The 16803-nt window shown below is 41.6% G+C and overlaps 1 protein-coding gene across 7 annotated transcripts in view; it reads right to left on the bottom strand.

The window, feature by feature from the left end:
* MAGI1 (membrane associated guanylate kinase, WW and PDZ domain containing 1) overlaps positions 1-16803 on the bottom strand; it is a 465776-nt gene that overhangs the window by 48308 nt on the left and 400665 nt on the right. For all 7 annotated transcript variants that reach the window (XM_040407608.1, XM_040407611.1, XM_040407609.1 and 4 more), the window contains one exon: positions 3110-3141. In XM_040407608.1, coding sequence (XP_040263542.1) covers positions 3110-3141 — 32 coding nt within the window. The remainder of the gene's footprint in view (positions 1-3109; positions 3142-16803) is intronic.

The following is a 16803-nucleotide window of genomic DNA, read 5'->3' as shown; positions in this document are numbered from 1 at the left end:
TTTTACGGTCTACGCGTTTCGACAAACTGTCTTATTCGTGACCATGCTGTGTAGCAAAATGTACTGATTTAAAAAAAACTTTCGCCCACCTCAGACACTCCTCCGCTTCCATGTGTGAACAATCTTCAAATTGGAATCGAGGGTGCGTCCTGTGACATCATAAAATACAAAACTACTTGAAAAAAAAAAAAAAACTTCTACAAAGGGAAAAATTAATCAACAATCACAAATATAAATCAATATTCAAAAGACGAGATCAAAAGGTATTGAAATGGTTAAAAAAAAACATTGCGAGGAGGAGATCTAAAGAGACTGCTTTTTAACAGGGAGTCTTTTTGGATCTTCTTATTACATAACGGCACGAATAATAGACACGATCTCATCTTTTAATATTGATTTATATTTTGTATGACTATATGTGATTGTTGATTAATTTTTCCCTTTGCAGAAGCTTTTTTTTTTTCTTTTCAAGTAGTTTTGTATTTTATGATGTCACCAGACGCACCCTCGATTCCAAAGTGGAAGCGGAGGAGTGTCTGAGGTGGGTGAAAGTTTTTTTTAAATCAGTACATTTTGCTACACAGCATGGTCATGAATAAGACAGTTGTCGAAACGCGTAGACCGCAAAGCGCTCTGATCAGTTCATGGAATTTTTTAAAGAATCACAATAAAAAAGCTGGATTTTATCCGTAGTGCATGTGCTGGACTTTTTTTGTTCCTGAAGAAATACTTGCCTCGTGCATTCGATCGTGAAGAGCCGGCCGCCGCCATCTTAATTGAAGATCTAGCGCAAAATCTCATGCGGGCCATGATGACATCATCACGTCGGCTGGCGTGGTGACGTCATACGTCACCTTGCAAGGAATTTCGGGTGAGATCTTCAATCAAGATGGTGGAGGCTGGCTCTTTGTGCTCAAACGGATGAGGTAAGTATGATTTATTTTTTACTGCCATTCAGGTAAAATCGACGCGCTACCGATAAGCACGAGGAAATTCGGCTTTGCGGTGAATTGAATTTTCCCTGAAATTTGGATCGAATTCCACTTCATGGCGTTCGATTCGCTCAACCCTAGTCACGTTCATCGGTTACATGGCCTAGGCGCAACTCAGTCTGATTCAAGTAAAAGGGGCTTATCTACAGTACCAAGCACAATGGCCGGCGCTGTGCTCACTAGGCTGCGAGGAGGCTCAATGGAGCGCCGCAGCCACTCCAAACAGCTGATCGGCGGGGGTGCTGGCTGTCGGACCCCCAACAATCACATACTGATGACAGATCATCAGTATTTAACACTCGGACAACCTTTTTTAATATTGTTCCAGGAGCAAAAATTGGACAACAGTTAAAAAATGTTTAAAAAAAATAAAAATAAGCTAGCTTTTTTTACAGAAACTTTTGCATCATAGGTTACAAAAAAGAATTAAAATTACATTGGGCAGCTGTAAATATTCAAAAATAACTTTTTTTCTCTAAATGAATAAAAATTCTTCATCTTATGGATGTTTAACAACTGTTTATCTGGCAGTAAAAAAAAAAATCCCAGCCTAAAATCATTAATTACAGATTGCACTAAATACTCTTGTAAAGGAGCTTACAAATAATACCACAGGATTGATCTTGCCTTACAAATCACAAATTAAAACTCTTTTTATTTTAACAGAAGGCATTTAATATGGTAAACTGTATTTGTACATATATCCCCCTTTAAAAAACAAATAAAAAAAATATTTTTAAAATGTATTTAAAAAAAATGGTCATTGACACTAAAATTTGACTAAAACTATAAGAACAAGGTTAGGGTTACTTCAAAAGCGGTTTGTGAGCACTTGTCACCAAGGGCTAAATTATTTCTGACGATGGTGCAGAACTATAAGCATATACTTTGACATTTTTGTGATTGGGCTGTGAGCACAAACGAAGACTCTCTCCCTTTGCCTTAATATAAACTGACAATGGTTCGGGCCTATGGTCACGTGACTACCCAGAAATGCCTCCGGGCATCACAATCATATCATTTATTTCAAGGATTTAACTAAATTCGCCTTCTTCTTCTAGAGACCCAAACGTTATTTGAGCAAGGATGCGTCGAGTCCGGCAAGCTGATTTAAATGCAGAGGAATATTTATCACTTGTGCAGTTTGATGTTAATGAAAAGTTAATATTTCCCATCAAAATTTTTTTTTAAAAAAATCTCTTCAAAATAGCAGTTTCCATATGTCTATATATTTTCATGTTGGGGCAAAAAAAAAAAAAAAATCACATCAACAAGCAATGTAAAAAAAAAAAAAAAAAAAAAAAAAAAAGGATTAAAAAAATATATGCTCAGATGCAAAAGCCTAGGTTAGAGGAAAAAAAAAAATTCACAAGATACAGATCATCAATTAGCTCCAGCTAGTGAATTATTTATACATCCTCTGGAATAATGTGCAAGCTATTTTTACAGAAACCACTCTTGAAGAAAGACACTGACTAGGGCTGCATCTGGGAGGAAAAATAATAATAATGATGTGTACAGGAGGAGGGGATGGGAGGGGGATGGGGGGGGGGGGCCCAAATCTGCAGGTTCCTGCAGTCTATAATTTGAGTGACAGATTAAAAAAAAAAAAAAAAAGAATGTCCACCCCCTGAATAAATTTACTACGGGAATCACAGATAAGGGGGAAAAAAAAAAAAAACAACGTAATAAAATCTATTAAAAAGGGGGGGGGGTCCCAAAACAGCACTATAAAGTGTAGAGGGTATTTAAGGACTGTAAAATAAAGAAAAGAAGGTGGAGTCTCACCCCCCTCCCCAACTACAATATGGATAGACCCCCCCTACTCCCCTGTCTTTCATCTCCTCCCGAATTAAACTGCCACAAAAAAAAGTCACCTACCAAGATTAATAGGCGCGATAAGGAAGAGCCCGGCCATGGGGTTGAGCAGAGGGCTGCAAGGTTGTCTGCATACGGCTCTTTAATCATGCAGTACGAGAATGAGCGCGGTATCGATATACAGTACACCCTTCCCCATGAATAAAACAGCGCTAACCTATTCCTAACGGCAGAAGCAAAACTGCATGCTACAGAAATAATACAAAAATTAAAAAAGGTAAAATGAAATAAAGACTCACCGACTTTGGGCTCTTCTTTGGGACCGGCAGTCCTGCAAAACGGCAACAAGGGAGAGATCAACATTAGCATACAAATGTTACGTTCATCGAAGATAAATCCCAAGGTATATCATTCTAATGTAGCCATCTGCACGGTAAAAGCAGGATTCTCTCCAGCATCGGAGTTATCAGTCTGTTTAGAACGAATCAAAGCAGAGTGCGAGAGAGAGAGAGAGAGCAAAAAAACAAGAGGAGGAGAAAGAGAGAGAGAGAAAAAAAAAAAAAAAAAAGGGGGGAACGAGAAAGCGAGAGGGACAGAAATCTATCTGCATTAGCGATGCTGCAGCAGCCTGGAGGCTGGGGAGAACAGACCTCGGCGGCCTGGGAAAACTAAGCACTTGGACAGAATCTCAAACGCTTCCCCCGGATTAAGAGGGACTTGGCTAACAATTAAACCTAGATATTTCCTTTTGACGCGAGCGGCTTGTCAATTGTATTGGACCAATGAAAACTGAACCACAGATACAAGCTGCTGTTAAAAGGTTTTTTTTTTTTTACAGCAAGTGAGAAGACAAGGATTTGTGCGGAGGGTGGGGGTTGTTATTCCATCAAGGTTAATAAACATGTGGCAGGCAGCTCCATTAGAACACGGCTGGTGTATCACCGGGGCTCACCGGGGCAGGTGAACAGTGATCACAGCAGGTCCCCGGCTCCTCACCAACAATAGGAGAATACTCAATAATAAATATAGCATTTTTGCTTTGTTATAAAAACAGAGATAGATAATAGATAAATAGATAGATAGATAGATAGATAGATAGATATGGGATAGATAGATAGATAGATATGGGATAGATAGATAGATAGATAGATAGATAGATAGATAGATAGATGATAGATAGATAGATAGATATGGGATAGATAGATAGATAGATAGATAGATAGATAGATAGATAGATGATAGATAGATAGATAGATAGATAGATAGATAGATAGAGAATAGATAGATAATAGATAAATAGATAGAGGATAAATAGCGATAGATATGAGATAGAGATATAGATAAATATGAGATAGATAGAATAATCTGCATATCCATCTATCAAGTTCATTGTATATGTGGTTGATAAATATGAAAGAAAGAAATACATGATATCACAGAGAGAAAGATATTTAAAAAAATGAAATGGTGAGAAATATAGATAAATATGAAATAGAGAATGATAGATATAATATAGACAGATAGTTTACTGCATATCTATCAAGATCATTGTATATTTGAATATATATATAACATAACATGATATCATAGAGAGAAAGATACATACATATGAAATTGGGAGAAATATAGATTGATATGGAATAAAAACTGATAAGAAAAAAATAAAGATATGAGATATTAGATAGAGAGAGATAGATAAATAGAATACAGATAGATACATTTTTTAGAAACCCAGTACAAAATAACAGCATAAAAACAGATGATAAAACCTTTCATATGGGATAAAAATCACCAGAAAGTGAAGAAACCCCCCACAAATGTTTGCACACTTCCCCCACACACACAATCTCTCTGAAGGTGGCCATAAGCACAGAGATCTGGCCTGTCAATATGCTCTGCCAGTGCACTATTTGCTGGGCAGTGCCTAGTTACTTAGGGTAGCTGCCTATCAACCCACCAAGGTGACCACACAGTGTCTCTATGGGGTTGTGTAGAGTCCGCGTGGTCGCCTTCATAAAGAAGCAAATATTCCAGCCTATTGTATAGATCTCCATTGTTCTGAATGTCTAGTCCCCACAGATGCGACCACCGTTTCTGCCATCCCTCGTGACCAGTTAGATTCAAATACATTTACATAATTCACATGCATCCATGTTCAAAGACCGGTTCTATTTCTAGAGGACTCTGCATGTCCACGCATTACAAGAAAACAGTGCAATACTTCATTTCTCCGGTGGAGGTGCTGCAGGAAAGTTAAACAAGTGCTACTGGGTTTCCCCAGCAAGGAACCAGCAAAAGGAGGCGGCACTCAATGAAAGCGCTGCTTCCCCCTCATTACACTACGTGTCGTCTCCTGCGCAGCGGTGGCGTAGTGTCGTTACAAGTACTCGCTCTATTCAGTTGACGAAGTGCAGTGTAATGAAGAGGAAGCAGTGCTCACATAGAGCGTAGTCTCCTCTTCAAACAGCTGATCAGAGGGGGTGCCGGGTGTCGGACCCTCGCCAATCACATATTGATGACCTATCCTGACAATAGGTCATCAATATATGGCGGGACAACCCCTTTAAGATTTTGAGAAGACAAAGCCGAGCATTCCCTTTAACCCCCTTCCCGACCAGTGGCGTAATAGTATGGCGTTGGCCGGGTCTTTAAAGATGGTGCCTGCTCCCGAGTGCTGCGGGCGCCATAGCCACGGGTGGCCGCCTGCTTCTTATAGCCGACACCCGCGGCTCATGTCCGCAACCGGCAGTAATGCCGATCACGGATATTTAACCCCTCAGATGCCGTGGTCAATCTTGACCACGGCATCTGAGCGCGCTGAAAACCGAAAGCGCGCTCTTCCAGTGGTGCTCCAGCTCCCCCGTGCGGCGATCGGAGGAGCGGGAGCTTGTGTGCAGCAGCCCCTGTCTTTATGAATGACAGGAGGCTGCTGCATAGTATTTCCTATGGAGCCCTTGCCTGTAATAGGGCTACATAAGAAACAAGCAATTTTATCATAGACTCCAATGCTAGTGCATTGGAGTCTACGAGAATAGCAATCTAATGATTGCATGTTATAGTTCCCTATGGCAACTATAAAAAAGTGTAAAAATAAAAGTAAAAAAAAAAAAAAAACATAAAAATTTAAATCACTCTCCTTTCCCAAAATAAAATATATTTTTTTCAAATACACATCATTGGTGTCGCGATGTGCGAAAACGCCCATAGTATAAAAATATTAAAATATATTCCCTATGAGGCAAACAGCAAAACGAAAAAAAAGTGTCCAAATGGCTGATTCGCCGTTTTGGTCGCTTCATTTTCTACAAAAAATTAAATAAAAAGTGATCAAAAAGTCATACACACCCCAGAATGGTATCAATGAAAAGTTCAGATTGGCCCACAAAAAATGAACCCCCATACAACTCCATACATATAACTACAAAAAAGTTTTTTTTATCACTATCAAAACGCAAGAAAAACTATACATATAAGGTATCTCCGGATTCGTACTGACCTGTAGAATAAAATTAACCAGTCAGTTTTATCATACATAAAACGCCGTAAATAAAAAAAAACTTAAAACTGTGGTGTAATTGCTATTTTGTTTTGCAATTTGGAATTTATTTCTTGCTTCCCACTAAATCATATGCAATATTAAATAATGGCATTGAAAAGTACAGCTTGTCCCGCAGAAATCAAGCCCTCATATGGGCTATGTGAACAGACAAATAAAAAAGTTATGGCTGTGGGAAGGCAGGGAGCGCAAAACAAAAACGTAAAAATAAAAATAAAAAAAAACACTCCGGGTGTGAAAGGGTTTATATAACACTTCTGTAAACTGAGATTTAACTTAAATTCTTTAAGACTTTGTTAAATCCCAGTAGGAGTCTTAGTCTCAGCACACGTCAGCAAAATTACTAAGTGGGAAGACAAAAACATCTATCTTCAGCTAATAATTAGCAACTCTTTAAGAGGTTTCTTTTCATCAAGGAAAAAAAGAAAAAAACTTCTCTGTATGAAGACCAGGATTTACCATCCAGATCAATAGAACGTAACTTTTAATGGATTATCATAACAAAATAATCAGTTCTAATTGCTCATGTTAATGCAATATGCCATGCATATCAAATAAGGGTCACTGAGAATCCATCAAGAAATGTTCTAACAAGACTGTCAAAGTAGAACATAACAATAACAAAAATGTACTGTATCGGGACAGAACAAAACAATTGCATAAAAATACATAGACAGATTACAATAATATAAAATAAATATAATGAAACAAAACGTATAAGGGTGAGTTCACATCACTGCTATATATTTCTGTTGTTCTGCTGGGTTAGTGTAGCGGAACAACAAAAATAACGGAAGAGACAGATTTGGCAACTGAGACGAATGGAGCTGAGCAAACATCATTGACGGCAATGGAGTCTGTTCAGATTCCATTCAGGATCCAGTTTGTTTTTTTTTGTTTTTTTTAAAGACAAAAAAAGTCCTGCATGCAAGACTTTTTTGTCTGGTCTTTTTGACAGAATCTGCAAGGGAAGCCCCAAATGAAGCTTCTATGACAAATGTGAACAAGCCCCAACAAAACTGCATCAAAGTATAACAAAAATACAACAAATATATGACAAAACTATCAAAATATAAAAGCAAAAAAATAACAAGACTGTATAAAAATAAAAAATAAAAATATAACAAAACTATTAAATATGAAAAATATAAAAAATAAAAAAAGACTATCAGAATAAAAATATAATTAAGAAAAAAACATGAAAATGTAAGAAAAACTTATCATAAAACTATCTATCTCACTATCCATCTCTCTCTCTCTTATATATAAAATTACTGACCAAGCTCATTATGGCAAACATCTCTAGACGTCACTTACGCACTGGGCGATTATTATTTGACAGTTTCCCCACAAGCACCATGAATCATAAAATGTCATTCGATTCATACCCATGTTCATTGCAAAAGCTTCAGTAATTGACTTAAGAGACGAGGTTGTATGGGGTTTGTTCAAAATGTCAACAGCTCAGGAGGGAACAAGGAAGAACGCATGTAGGACATTTCCAAAAGGTAAGTTTTACAAGATTATATTCAATTGATACAATAGTTAGAGATGAGCGAATAATTGAAAAGTTCGAAACGGCTGATTCGCCGAATTTTAAAAGAAAAGAATTACTTCGTCACGAAGCGCATTTTTTTTTTTGTAAGTAGCGGGTGCAATGACAGGGAGCTGCTATAGCGCCGCCCCCGTCATTGTACCCCTCAGATGCCGCGTTCATACATGATTGCGGCATCTGAGTGTAAAAACTGCGTAAAATTAACAATACATTTTTTTTTTTTATCAAACTTACCGCCTCCATTTGCTCGCGACGGGCCGGCCGCCGCCATCTTGCTTGAAGATCTGGAGCGAAATCTTGCGTGGCGTGGTGTGGCCGAGATCTTCAATCAAGATGGAGGCTGGCGGCCCGTCGCAAGCAAATGGAGGAAGTAAGTTAGAATTTTTTTGTTTTGTACACTATTTCAGGTTAAATCGATTCGCTGACACGAAGCACGAGGAAATTCGGCTTCGAGGCGAATCGAATTTATCCTGAAATTCGGATCGAATTCCACTTCGTGGGATTCGATTCGCTCATCTCTAACAATAGTAATTAAGGTGTCTGCACAGATCTGAGATAGGCGGTGTACCTACCCAAGAAGCAGTACTTGCAACTGTTTAAATTGCTCAACTCTTAATGGGGTAAGCCACTTTATCGCTAATTTTAACAAAGTGCGTTAAACACACTTAAAGGGGTATTCTCATCTGGGATATAGATGGCACATTGCTAGGATATGCTACCAATGTCAGATAGTTGCGGGTCCCACCTCTGGGATCCGCATCTCTCTCTGGAATGGGGAACTTGATGTGAAGGAGAGCACACCTCCATTCACAGTTATGGAGCTCAGAACTTCCACAGTGGAGAAGAGAGGGCAACAGCGCATGCGTATATGTTCTCCTTGCACTTTGGGGGGCCCTGACGTGTGACCCACGCCTATCAGACATTGATGGCATATCTTAGCGATAGACCCATCTGGGAGATTGACGGTATATCTCTAAGATTAGCTATAAAGTGGCCAGCCCTTATTTGCAACAACATTGTTACAGTACCTACTGGGAAATACCACTAGGGGGTGCTCACTGCATACAGATATATACAGTTCCCACTTAGGTCAATAGCAGGTAGTGCCCTCTAGTGGTGACTACATGTAGTCAACATTATATAAGTGAAGCCTAAAAACAGAGCTAACCTATAATATATATTATAAAAACCAATCGGTACAGACCTAACAATGGAATGATGGACATAAACTTTGATAAAGGTGAAGTACGAGTAGGGTACTGACAAGTGGAGCACTAAGATATGCCTAGTGGGGGCATTCTGATTTTGGCAGGTGGTCTTGCGCTCAAGCTATTTTTACCACCAATCCTTTTTTTAAACACAAAATGGAACATTTATGTGCACAAGGTATAATAAATGTGGATAGATACCACTAATAAAAATAGTGGACCTCAGTTTTTCCCCTCCAAAAAGTTCCTGCCGGATCTCATAACCCTCTCATGTTTTATTAATAAATGATGTTGTGCATGAGAACAAAGGGTGACAGGGTCTATATGGAGGTGAGACTAAGCCGATCTCAGACCTCCATATTCTTGGGCCTCAGAGCAGACACAAGGTCAATCTAGGTTGGATACATACATGCATCCATATCACCAGCACCAAATATTTCTATACATATGTTCTCATATCAACTATACATGGCAAATTAATCTTGATGGGTCCCATTATGAGATCTATGTTGTACAGATCCCTAATCAGCTGCTAATTGCTTCTAGGGTAAAAAAAAACACGGCACCACACGGTAGCAAACAGGTCTGTAATGTGGACAGAGACTAATCTGAATCCCAGACGCAAAAATATAAATAACTATTGTGGTGATGTGTACGGTGTGACTGCTGGAAGGTGTGTATATCCCACCCAGATACCTCAGCTGAGATAAATAAAGTCTAGAAAGCTGCAGGGGTTTCAGCAAAGCGTAGTTTGCTGAGACAGCTTTGTTTTCATTTTGCTCTGGGCTAGATTTTATTTGGACTGGTGGATAGGTTAGGTAGTGGGATCTGCCAATCCACACCCTTCCAGTCCGTGTATTGTCTTTTACCTGTGGTCATCACAGGTGAGGCCTGCTGTAATGAAGGAGGGATAAAACCAACCCTTTGTGTGTCAGTCTGGGGAGAAAAAATTTGGAAACAGAGGCCTAGTAAGGATCTGGGTGGTCTCAGCCAGGAGGGCTGAGGGGCCACGAGGCTATGTGAAGCCTGATCTCTTCCCGATCTGGACCTGTCTCTGATGAGCAGACCTGCTAAGGCTTGGAGCCTGAGACCCTGTGCTTAGAGGGGAGTCTGGGAAAACTACTGTGAATTAGTTAGAGCCCAGACGGGCAGGAGTTTGTTTTGCTATTTTGTGCGTCCAAAATAAATGACCATTTGGACTTTAAAACCACTGTCTGATGATACGTCTGTGATTGCGACCCCCTGAAAGAGAGCGATCCCTTACACTATATAAAAAAAAAAAGTGGAATAATATATGCAAAGAACAGCGGCCATACTGAAGGCATAAGGTCAGTGTGAACTGTGGGATGTGAACAAAAATAGGCTAAATATGCAGTGGAGAGGTGATACATTGATACAATGTATCACCTCTCCACTGCATATTTAGCCATTTATGTGAGTTTTTTTTAGCAGCTGCTTTTATGACATGAATCATTAAGAGGTTTTTAGGTTTGGCGTCTCTTCTTTTACTATTTTTTACTTGCAAACCATCATAATTAATCTATTTCATTAGATTGTGAGCCCCATTGGGAACAGTGTGATGCTAATATCTGTAAAGAGCTGCGGAATATGCCAGCGCTATATAAATGCATAAAATAAATAAATAAATAAAAATCTTGATACAAAAACAATAGATAGACAACATTGCCCCTAGTGGCCAAATAACATACTTCACTGACTGAGAGATATAACCATTGAAATCCCTGTCAATTTTTCAAAGAAAACAAGCAAACTGATGCTCTCTGGATGCCCCGGAACTAATCTCTGCCACACTGCAGTCAATATTCTAGGCCAATGCTTTTCTGAAAGTTTAAGACTCTGTAATTACATACAGAGTGATATGCAAAAATTGATCATGCTGCATGCGCTTTACATCAATTACTCAGCCAGTGTCTGGTCCGGACCATCTAAATCAGATACTAATGACCACAACCCCCATATCCAATCCCATGTCTGCCTCCTTATTAGCAATGCCTTCACTATACATAGAAAGGAAAAAAAAGGTCAAGTACTTATTCGAGGTAATATGCAGCAATGTCCGCTAATGAAGATCAATGAGATGCCACCGATAATTTACGAATGCATTTATTAAATGGCGACATCTCCAAAGGGGTTGAATATCATTTGAATGAAAGCATCAGATGTCTGGAAGATTAGAGGGGGTCATAAGAACTAAAGAAGTTAATGCCGTATTAATATTTCATACCAGATCTGTAGAAAAAAGGACAAGACGTAACAGCCAGAAGCGCAGACAGGACGTACCGAAGCATAGACATGGAGAGCCGATATGATACTGAGGACTAGGAAGGCGGTCTGAAAAGGAATAATGCCGCCCTGGGGTCTATATATTTATGTAATAGATCTAATGTACAGAGGTCGAGGATGCTCATGGATGTGCTCCCAAGGGCTGGATAAGAGCATGAGCAAAAGGGGCAACTGCCCCAAGGTCTCTACCGCCATCAGCGATATCATACAGGAATTATATGGCAATATTGGGAATTGTGCAGCACTATTATTTCAGCATTATATTTCAGTATTATATGGTATGGATACTGCAATTAAAGGGGTCTTCTAAGAATTTTATACTGATGACCTATCCTCTTGAAAGGTCATCATTGTCTGATCTGTGGGGGTCCGACACCTGGGACCCCCGCTGATAAGTTGTTTAAGAAGGCACCGGCACTCGCAGTAGCACTGCGGCCTTCTATCAGCTCAGCAACACAGCGCCGTACATTGTATAGCGGCTTTGCTTGGTACTGCAGCTGAGCCCCTGCAGAGAAGCGGCGCCGCACCCCCAGGTCAGACAGTGAAAACATATTCACATCTGGCCCTGAGGTCTTGCGGAAGCACGCTTAGCACATGCGCAGTAAAGGGATGGAGATTGCCCATCCGCTAGACAGTCTCCATCCCTTAGCTGTGCATGTGCCGAACAAGCTCCCAGATGTGGCCTGTCAGTCTCTAACGTTGGGGGCCCACCATAAAGGGCAGTGAGCAGAGCCTCTGTGCAACAAGGTGCAATGGCACCTCCCTATTGTAAAATGGCGGTTTTCTTGGCGGTGTGGGTACCAAGGAAGATGGTACAGAGTCTGTGGCATTCAGCTGACCAGCACACGTCTCTAAGGTCAGTTTTATTTGGACATATGTGGTGACTTGAGCGGAGGCGGATTGGGAACTTGAAGTGGCCCTGGAAAAAAGCCTAAAAGTGACCCCATGTTGTAAAAGCGTCTATATTGACAGCGCAAAATACCATATACCACAGTGCAGCACAATATATTGCCCCAAAAGCTTTCCCTCTGTGGTGGCCATTAATGGCTGCCATTTTCTGTTCTCCTCCTCCTTCATTTGTCTCCGATTAAAAGTTCATTCACACATCCGCAAAATGGGTCCCACATCCGTTCCTCAATTTTGCGTTTGCACTTCCGTTCCGTGGCCCCACAAAAAAATTAAAAACATGTCCTAGAAAAGGCATTTCTACTATAGTGCCGGCCATGTGCGGTCTGCAAAACGCGGAATGCACATGGCCAGTGTCCGTGTTTTGCGGATCCGTAATCTGCAGACCGCAAAACAGTTGCGGACGTGTGAATGGACCCTAAGATATGGAGCAGGGGGCTTAGGAAGTGAGATGCAGGCCATAGTTGAATTCAGGAGGACATGTGCGGTCACCGGCTGTAAGGTCTATGGCCAATCCGCCCCTGGTGGTGAGAGATGCCTGACGGCAGCACTGACTGTAACAAGGGTTTGTATTCTCTCCAGAGAAAACGGAGCAAGGTATGCAAATTCCCAAGTACATAAAACTCATCTCTGTTGACAAATATTTTTTACATCTTTGTTCTCGCTGTCTGATGAAAAATAAAAATAAAATTATAAAAGAGAAAAAGAAAAATCTGTTGACTTTTTTATTATGTCTTCCAGTACGCTGCACGGCAATCATCTAAATCATCTATCTGTCAAAGAGAATGGGGCGAGGTCTGTCTGGAGAAATATTTTTAGGATGACTGTAAAAAAAAAAAATTAGATTTCTGAAAAGGCAAGTGCAGAAACTCCAGGACGGCAAAGCAGAGAGCACGTCAGAAAAGATTCAGAACCATCTCGGATACATGTCCTTTGTATGGGAATGAATTGCTAATTTACTGCCAGTGACTCTATAACGAGGACTTCTTGCTAATTAAAGGGGTTTTCTGAGATTATTATTTTACTGAAGACCTGTCCTCTGGATAGGTCGTCAGTATCTGATTGGTGGGGGTCCGATATCCAGCCTTCTCTCTGCTTTTCCTATGCCACTGACGTGATGTTCATCAGTCATGTGGCTTTCAAGTGAATGGGGCTGAGCTGTAATACCAAGCACAGCCACTATACAATGTACGGCGCTGTGCTTGGTAAGCCACTATACAATGTACGGCGCCGCTGCCTTCTCAAAACAGCTGATCGCGGGGGTCCTGCCTGGGTGTCAGCAGCCCACCGATTATTTTACTGATGACCGATCCAGTGGATAGGTCATCATTAAAAAAAATCTTGGAAACCCTTTTAATTTCACAGAAGTTGTGAAGCAGCTTATACTTTTTGCGTTTTAAAAGCAATAGAACTTTTGGAAAAACGCACATTGGTATTGCCTTCTTAGGGTGAATGTTGGGCGGCGATGTTGCTAGCAGAGGGCATCTGGGTCTCACGCCCTGCATATCTGGCCTTAAATGAACACCAATTTCAACTCAGTCTTCATCCATTTACTGGCCACAGGCCGAAGCCCATGGGATGTCAGGACCACGGTCACGTCGTCAGTGGCTTGGTGCAGATGGCTCAGCTACATCGCCACAGTTGCACCACCTGCACTGATTCGCTCACTCAACTTGGTACTGCCTCACTGCAGGAACAGGGGTAGACGAGTAATAGTATTTTAGGGGCACCCTATTAATGTGGGGGTCACAAAAAGGGAACATTACGACTGTATTGGGGCACAAAGGCGGAAATTATTACCGTGCAAGAGAAAAAAAGGAGGGTCAGCACAGGATAGAGTTAATGTGGATTTGCAGTGGTCTACAGTACCAGGATTTTACAGATCTCATCCACATACTGTGCAGTGCAGGGCAATTTTTGTTGCAGACTCAGCATATTTCAACGCAGCAGTGACAAAATCTGCTGTGAATCTGCATCAAAATCCACGGAGAAATCCACATTTGTGACGTGCAGATTTTCTGGGGATTCTTTCCGGTACCGAGGCACTAAGGCTGGGTGTAGTGGCCTTAAAGAAGCACCATCACTCAGGCCTGATCACCTCCCACTCTCCTGACAAATGGACATGGTCCCCGAGGGGTACTTGCATTCTCTCGTACTATACCGTCGTTTCAAAGACAATCCTTACAAATTTGGTTTTGCCCCTGCCTAAAAATGGGTGGTGCTTATACAAGTCCCACCCAGAAGTAGACATTACCAAGCTGGATTGCCATGCCCTGGGTGAGGCTTAAATGCCCCAAATTTACCAATGAAAATGTTGGTAGCAGAGATGAGCAAATCGATTGAATCATCAAAAGTTCTTGAGCATCGAGGGGCTCCCTACTGCCGCCTGATGGACAGGGCCGGACATCTCACCCTGACACTCCTGCGCCGATGCAAGCTCAGATGCTTTGCAGTGGATACCGGAGCAGAGACCATTCGTGTGCCACTACCCAAACGTGTAGCCGCGTATGTGATATCAGCAGCAGAAGCTCTGCCAGGCCCAGGCGAGAGGTCCTGTCCTGTAAATCAAGCGGCGAGGGGGAGCTTCTTGAGCAGCGAGGACAACCACTCGCTGCTCAAGAACTCTTTTTGATAAACAAATCGATTAACGCATCTGATTATTGGCCAGGTGAGTATGGGGTCACTTTAGATAATACCTCATGCACAAGAGCGTATCCGTTTTGTGGTCTGCAAATCACGGCATTCGTAAAATACAGATGCTGCTCGTGTTGCACCTGCATTCTTTGTGGATCCATTAACTTCAATACGTCTGTGGTTCGCATTTTGTGGACCAGTATAGGACATGTTTTATCTTTTTGCAGAACGGATATATGGATGTGGTAAGCACACGGATCATCCCTCTGCTTTCTGCATCCGTACGTCCCCTGAGCCATTGTCAACAATGGGTCCATAAATAAAATGCAGGCGGCACAAAGACGGCATTCCACGATTTGCGGACCACAAAACAGATACGGTCGTGTGTACAAGGCCTCACCAACACTGAGAATGTCCGGTCTGGGACAACGATCCAGATCAATGTATATGTAAAGAATTCCTGGCACAGGGTGATGTCACCTATAGAGCAATCCCACCAGCTACATCCGGTCTCCTGGTCGGAGGTTCCTCTCAACGTCTCTTCTTTCCTGGAATCCCTTCAGCGAGCACTTACTCTCTTCCTGGAATGAATTCTAATCGTGTTTTAGTAATATGATAACTGAACGATCTGCCAATTTGAGAACTGCTGGACACGAGCACTTACCAGTCTGAGTGTTTATTTGGTGCTTGCAGCTTTTTAATTTTTTTTCCAGAGCTCAACACATGGGACATAGAGGAAATGGATTTCAAACAAAATATAAAAAAAATAAAAAACACTGGCGGAAAACTACTCTCACGGCTTTTGAGAGCGAGCGCCAGACAAACTTTATCTTCTTCGTGCAGAAGCCAGATAAGAATTTGCGAAGATGAGAACAGGTAGATAGACTTATCACTGAAGAAATTCTCCGGTGGAAACAGATAGAGACTCCGTGCTGTGAAAGGCTTTACAACCTTTCCTAAAATCTGATTTTAAGCCATTTACAGGTGAATGCTCTCTGATTAGATGACAGGCTGGATTTCTCTAAGGATTGGAGCTGCGCGGGGAGTGCACGCTGAGTAGTGGCTGCGCGGGCAGACGTAGATGGGCCCGCATTGAATTCTCAACTGGCATTTCAGCGTGCCTTGATTTGTGGACCATGATGCAGTGGAGGCCAGGTGAACGGGAAACTGCCCGTGTGGGTGGATACGGCTATGTATCTGGAAGGGTTAAACTGGGTTTTCCAATGACCTGTCCTCAAACCGATGAGAGATCTGGGACCTTATCTTGTAATGGCGCCTGGTGCAGAATGGCTGCACTGTGGTTGAGTACTGCGCAGAGGGGTTATCCAAGACTATAACAGACCTCCTAGAGTGGCCGACTCAAGCTGATGAACATACAGTTACTTGGTCCCCACCGCTGGGTTTGGTCTCCATCGCACCATGACCAGCTCTTCTTCATCTTCTTGCTGCACTAAAATCAGCATCCTGTTGATGGGGGGGGGGGGGGGAGGACATGAAGCTGCAGCAGCCAATCGATGCCTAAAACAGTGACTTGTTCCCTTTGCATCACCTGGCTGCACAGTGCTAATTAGTTTAATCAGAAACCGATGTGGCTCATACAGCCGCGAGGTATGCAACCATGTTGTCATGTGGTTGTATTTTTTTCTTTCCTGCTCATGCCACCTATCAAGGAGACCTTTATTAAAGGGGTTTTCCCAGGAATTCAATTATGATGACCCGTCCTATCTGATTAGTGGTGCCTAATTTACAGCAGAACCTCTGGTCAGCTGCTTGAAAGGGTGAGCACTGCAGCCTTATCCTTAGGGCGCATGCACACAAACGTATTTTCTT

The sequence above is a fragment of the Bufo bufo genome, chromosome 9, assembly GCF_905171765.1.
Source record: "Bufo bufo chromosome 9, aBufBuf1.1, whole genome shotgun sequence".
Classification (NCBI taxonomy): Eukaryota; Metazoa; Chordata; class Amphibia; order Anura; family Bufonidae; genus Bufo; species Bufo bufo.
Note: the sequence above shows the minus strand (reverse complement) of the source record. Positions and strands in the feature narration are given on the sequence as shown.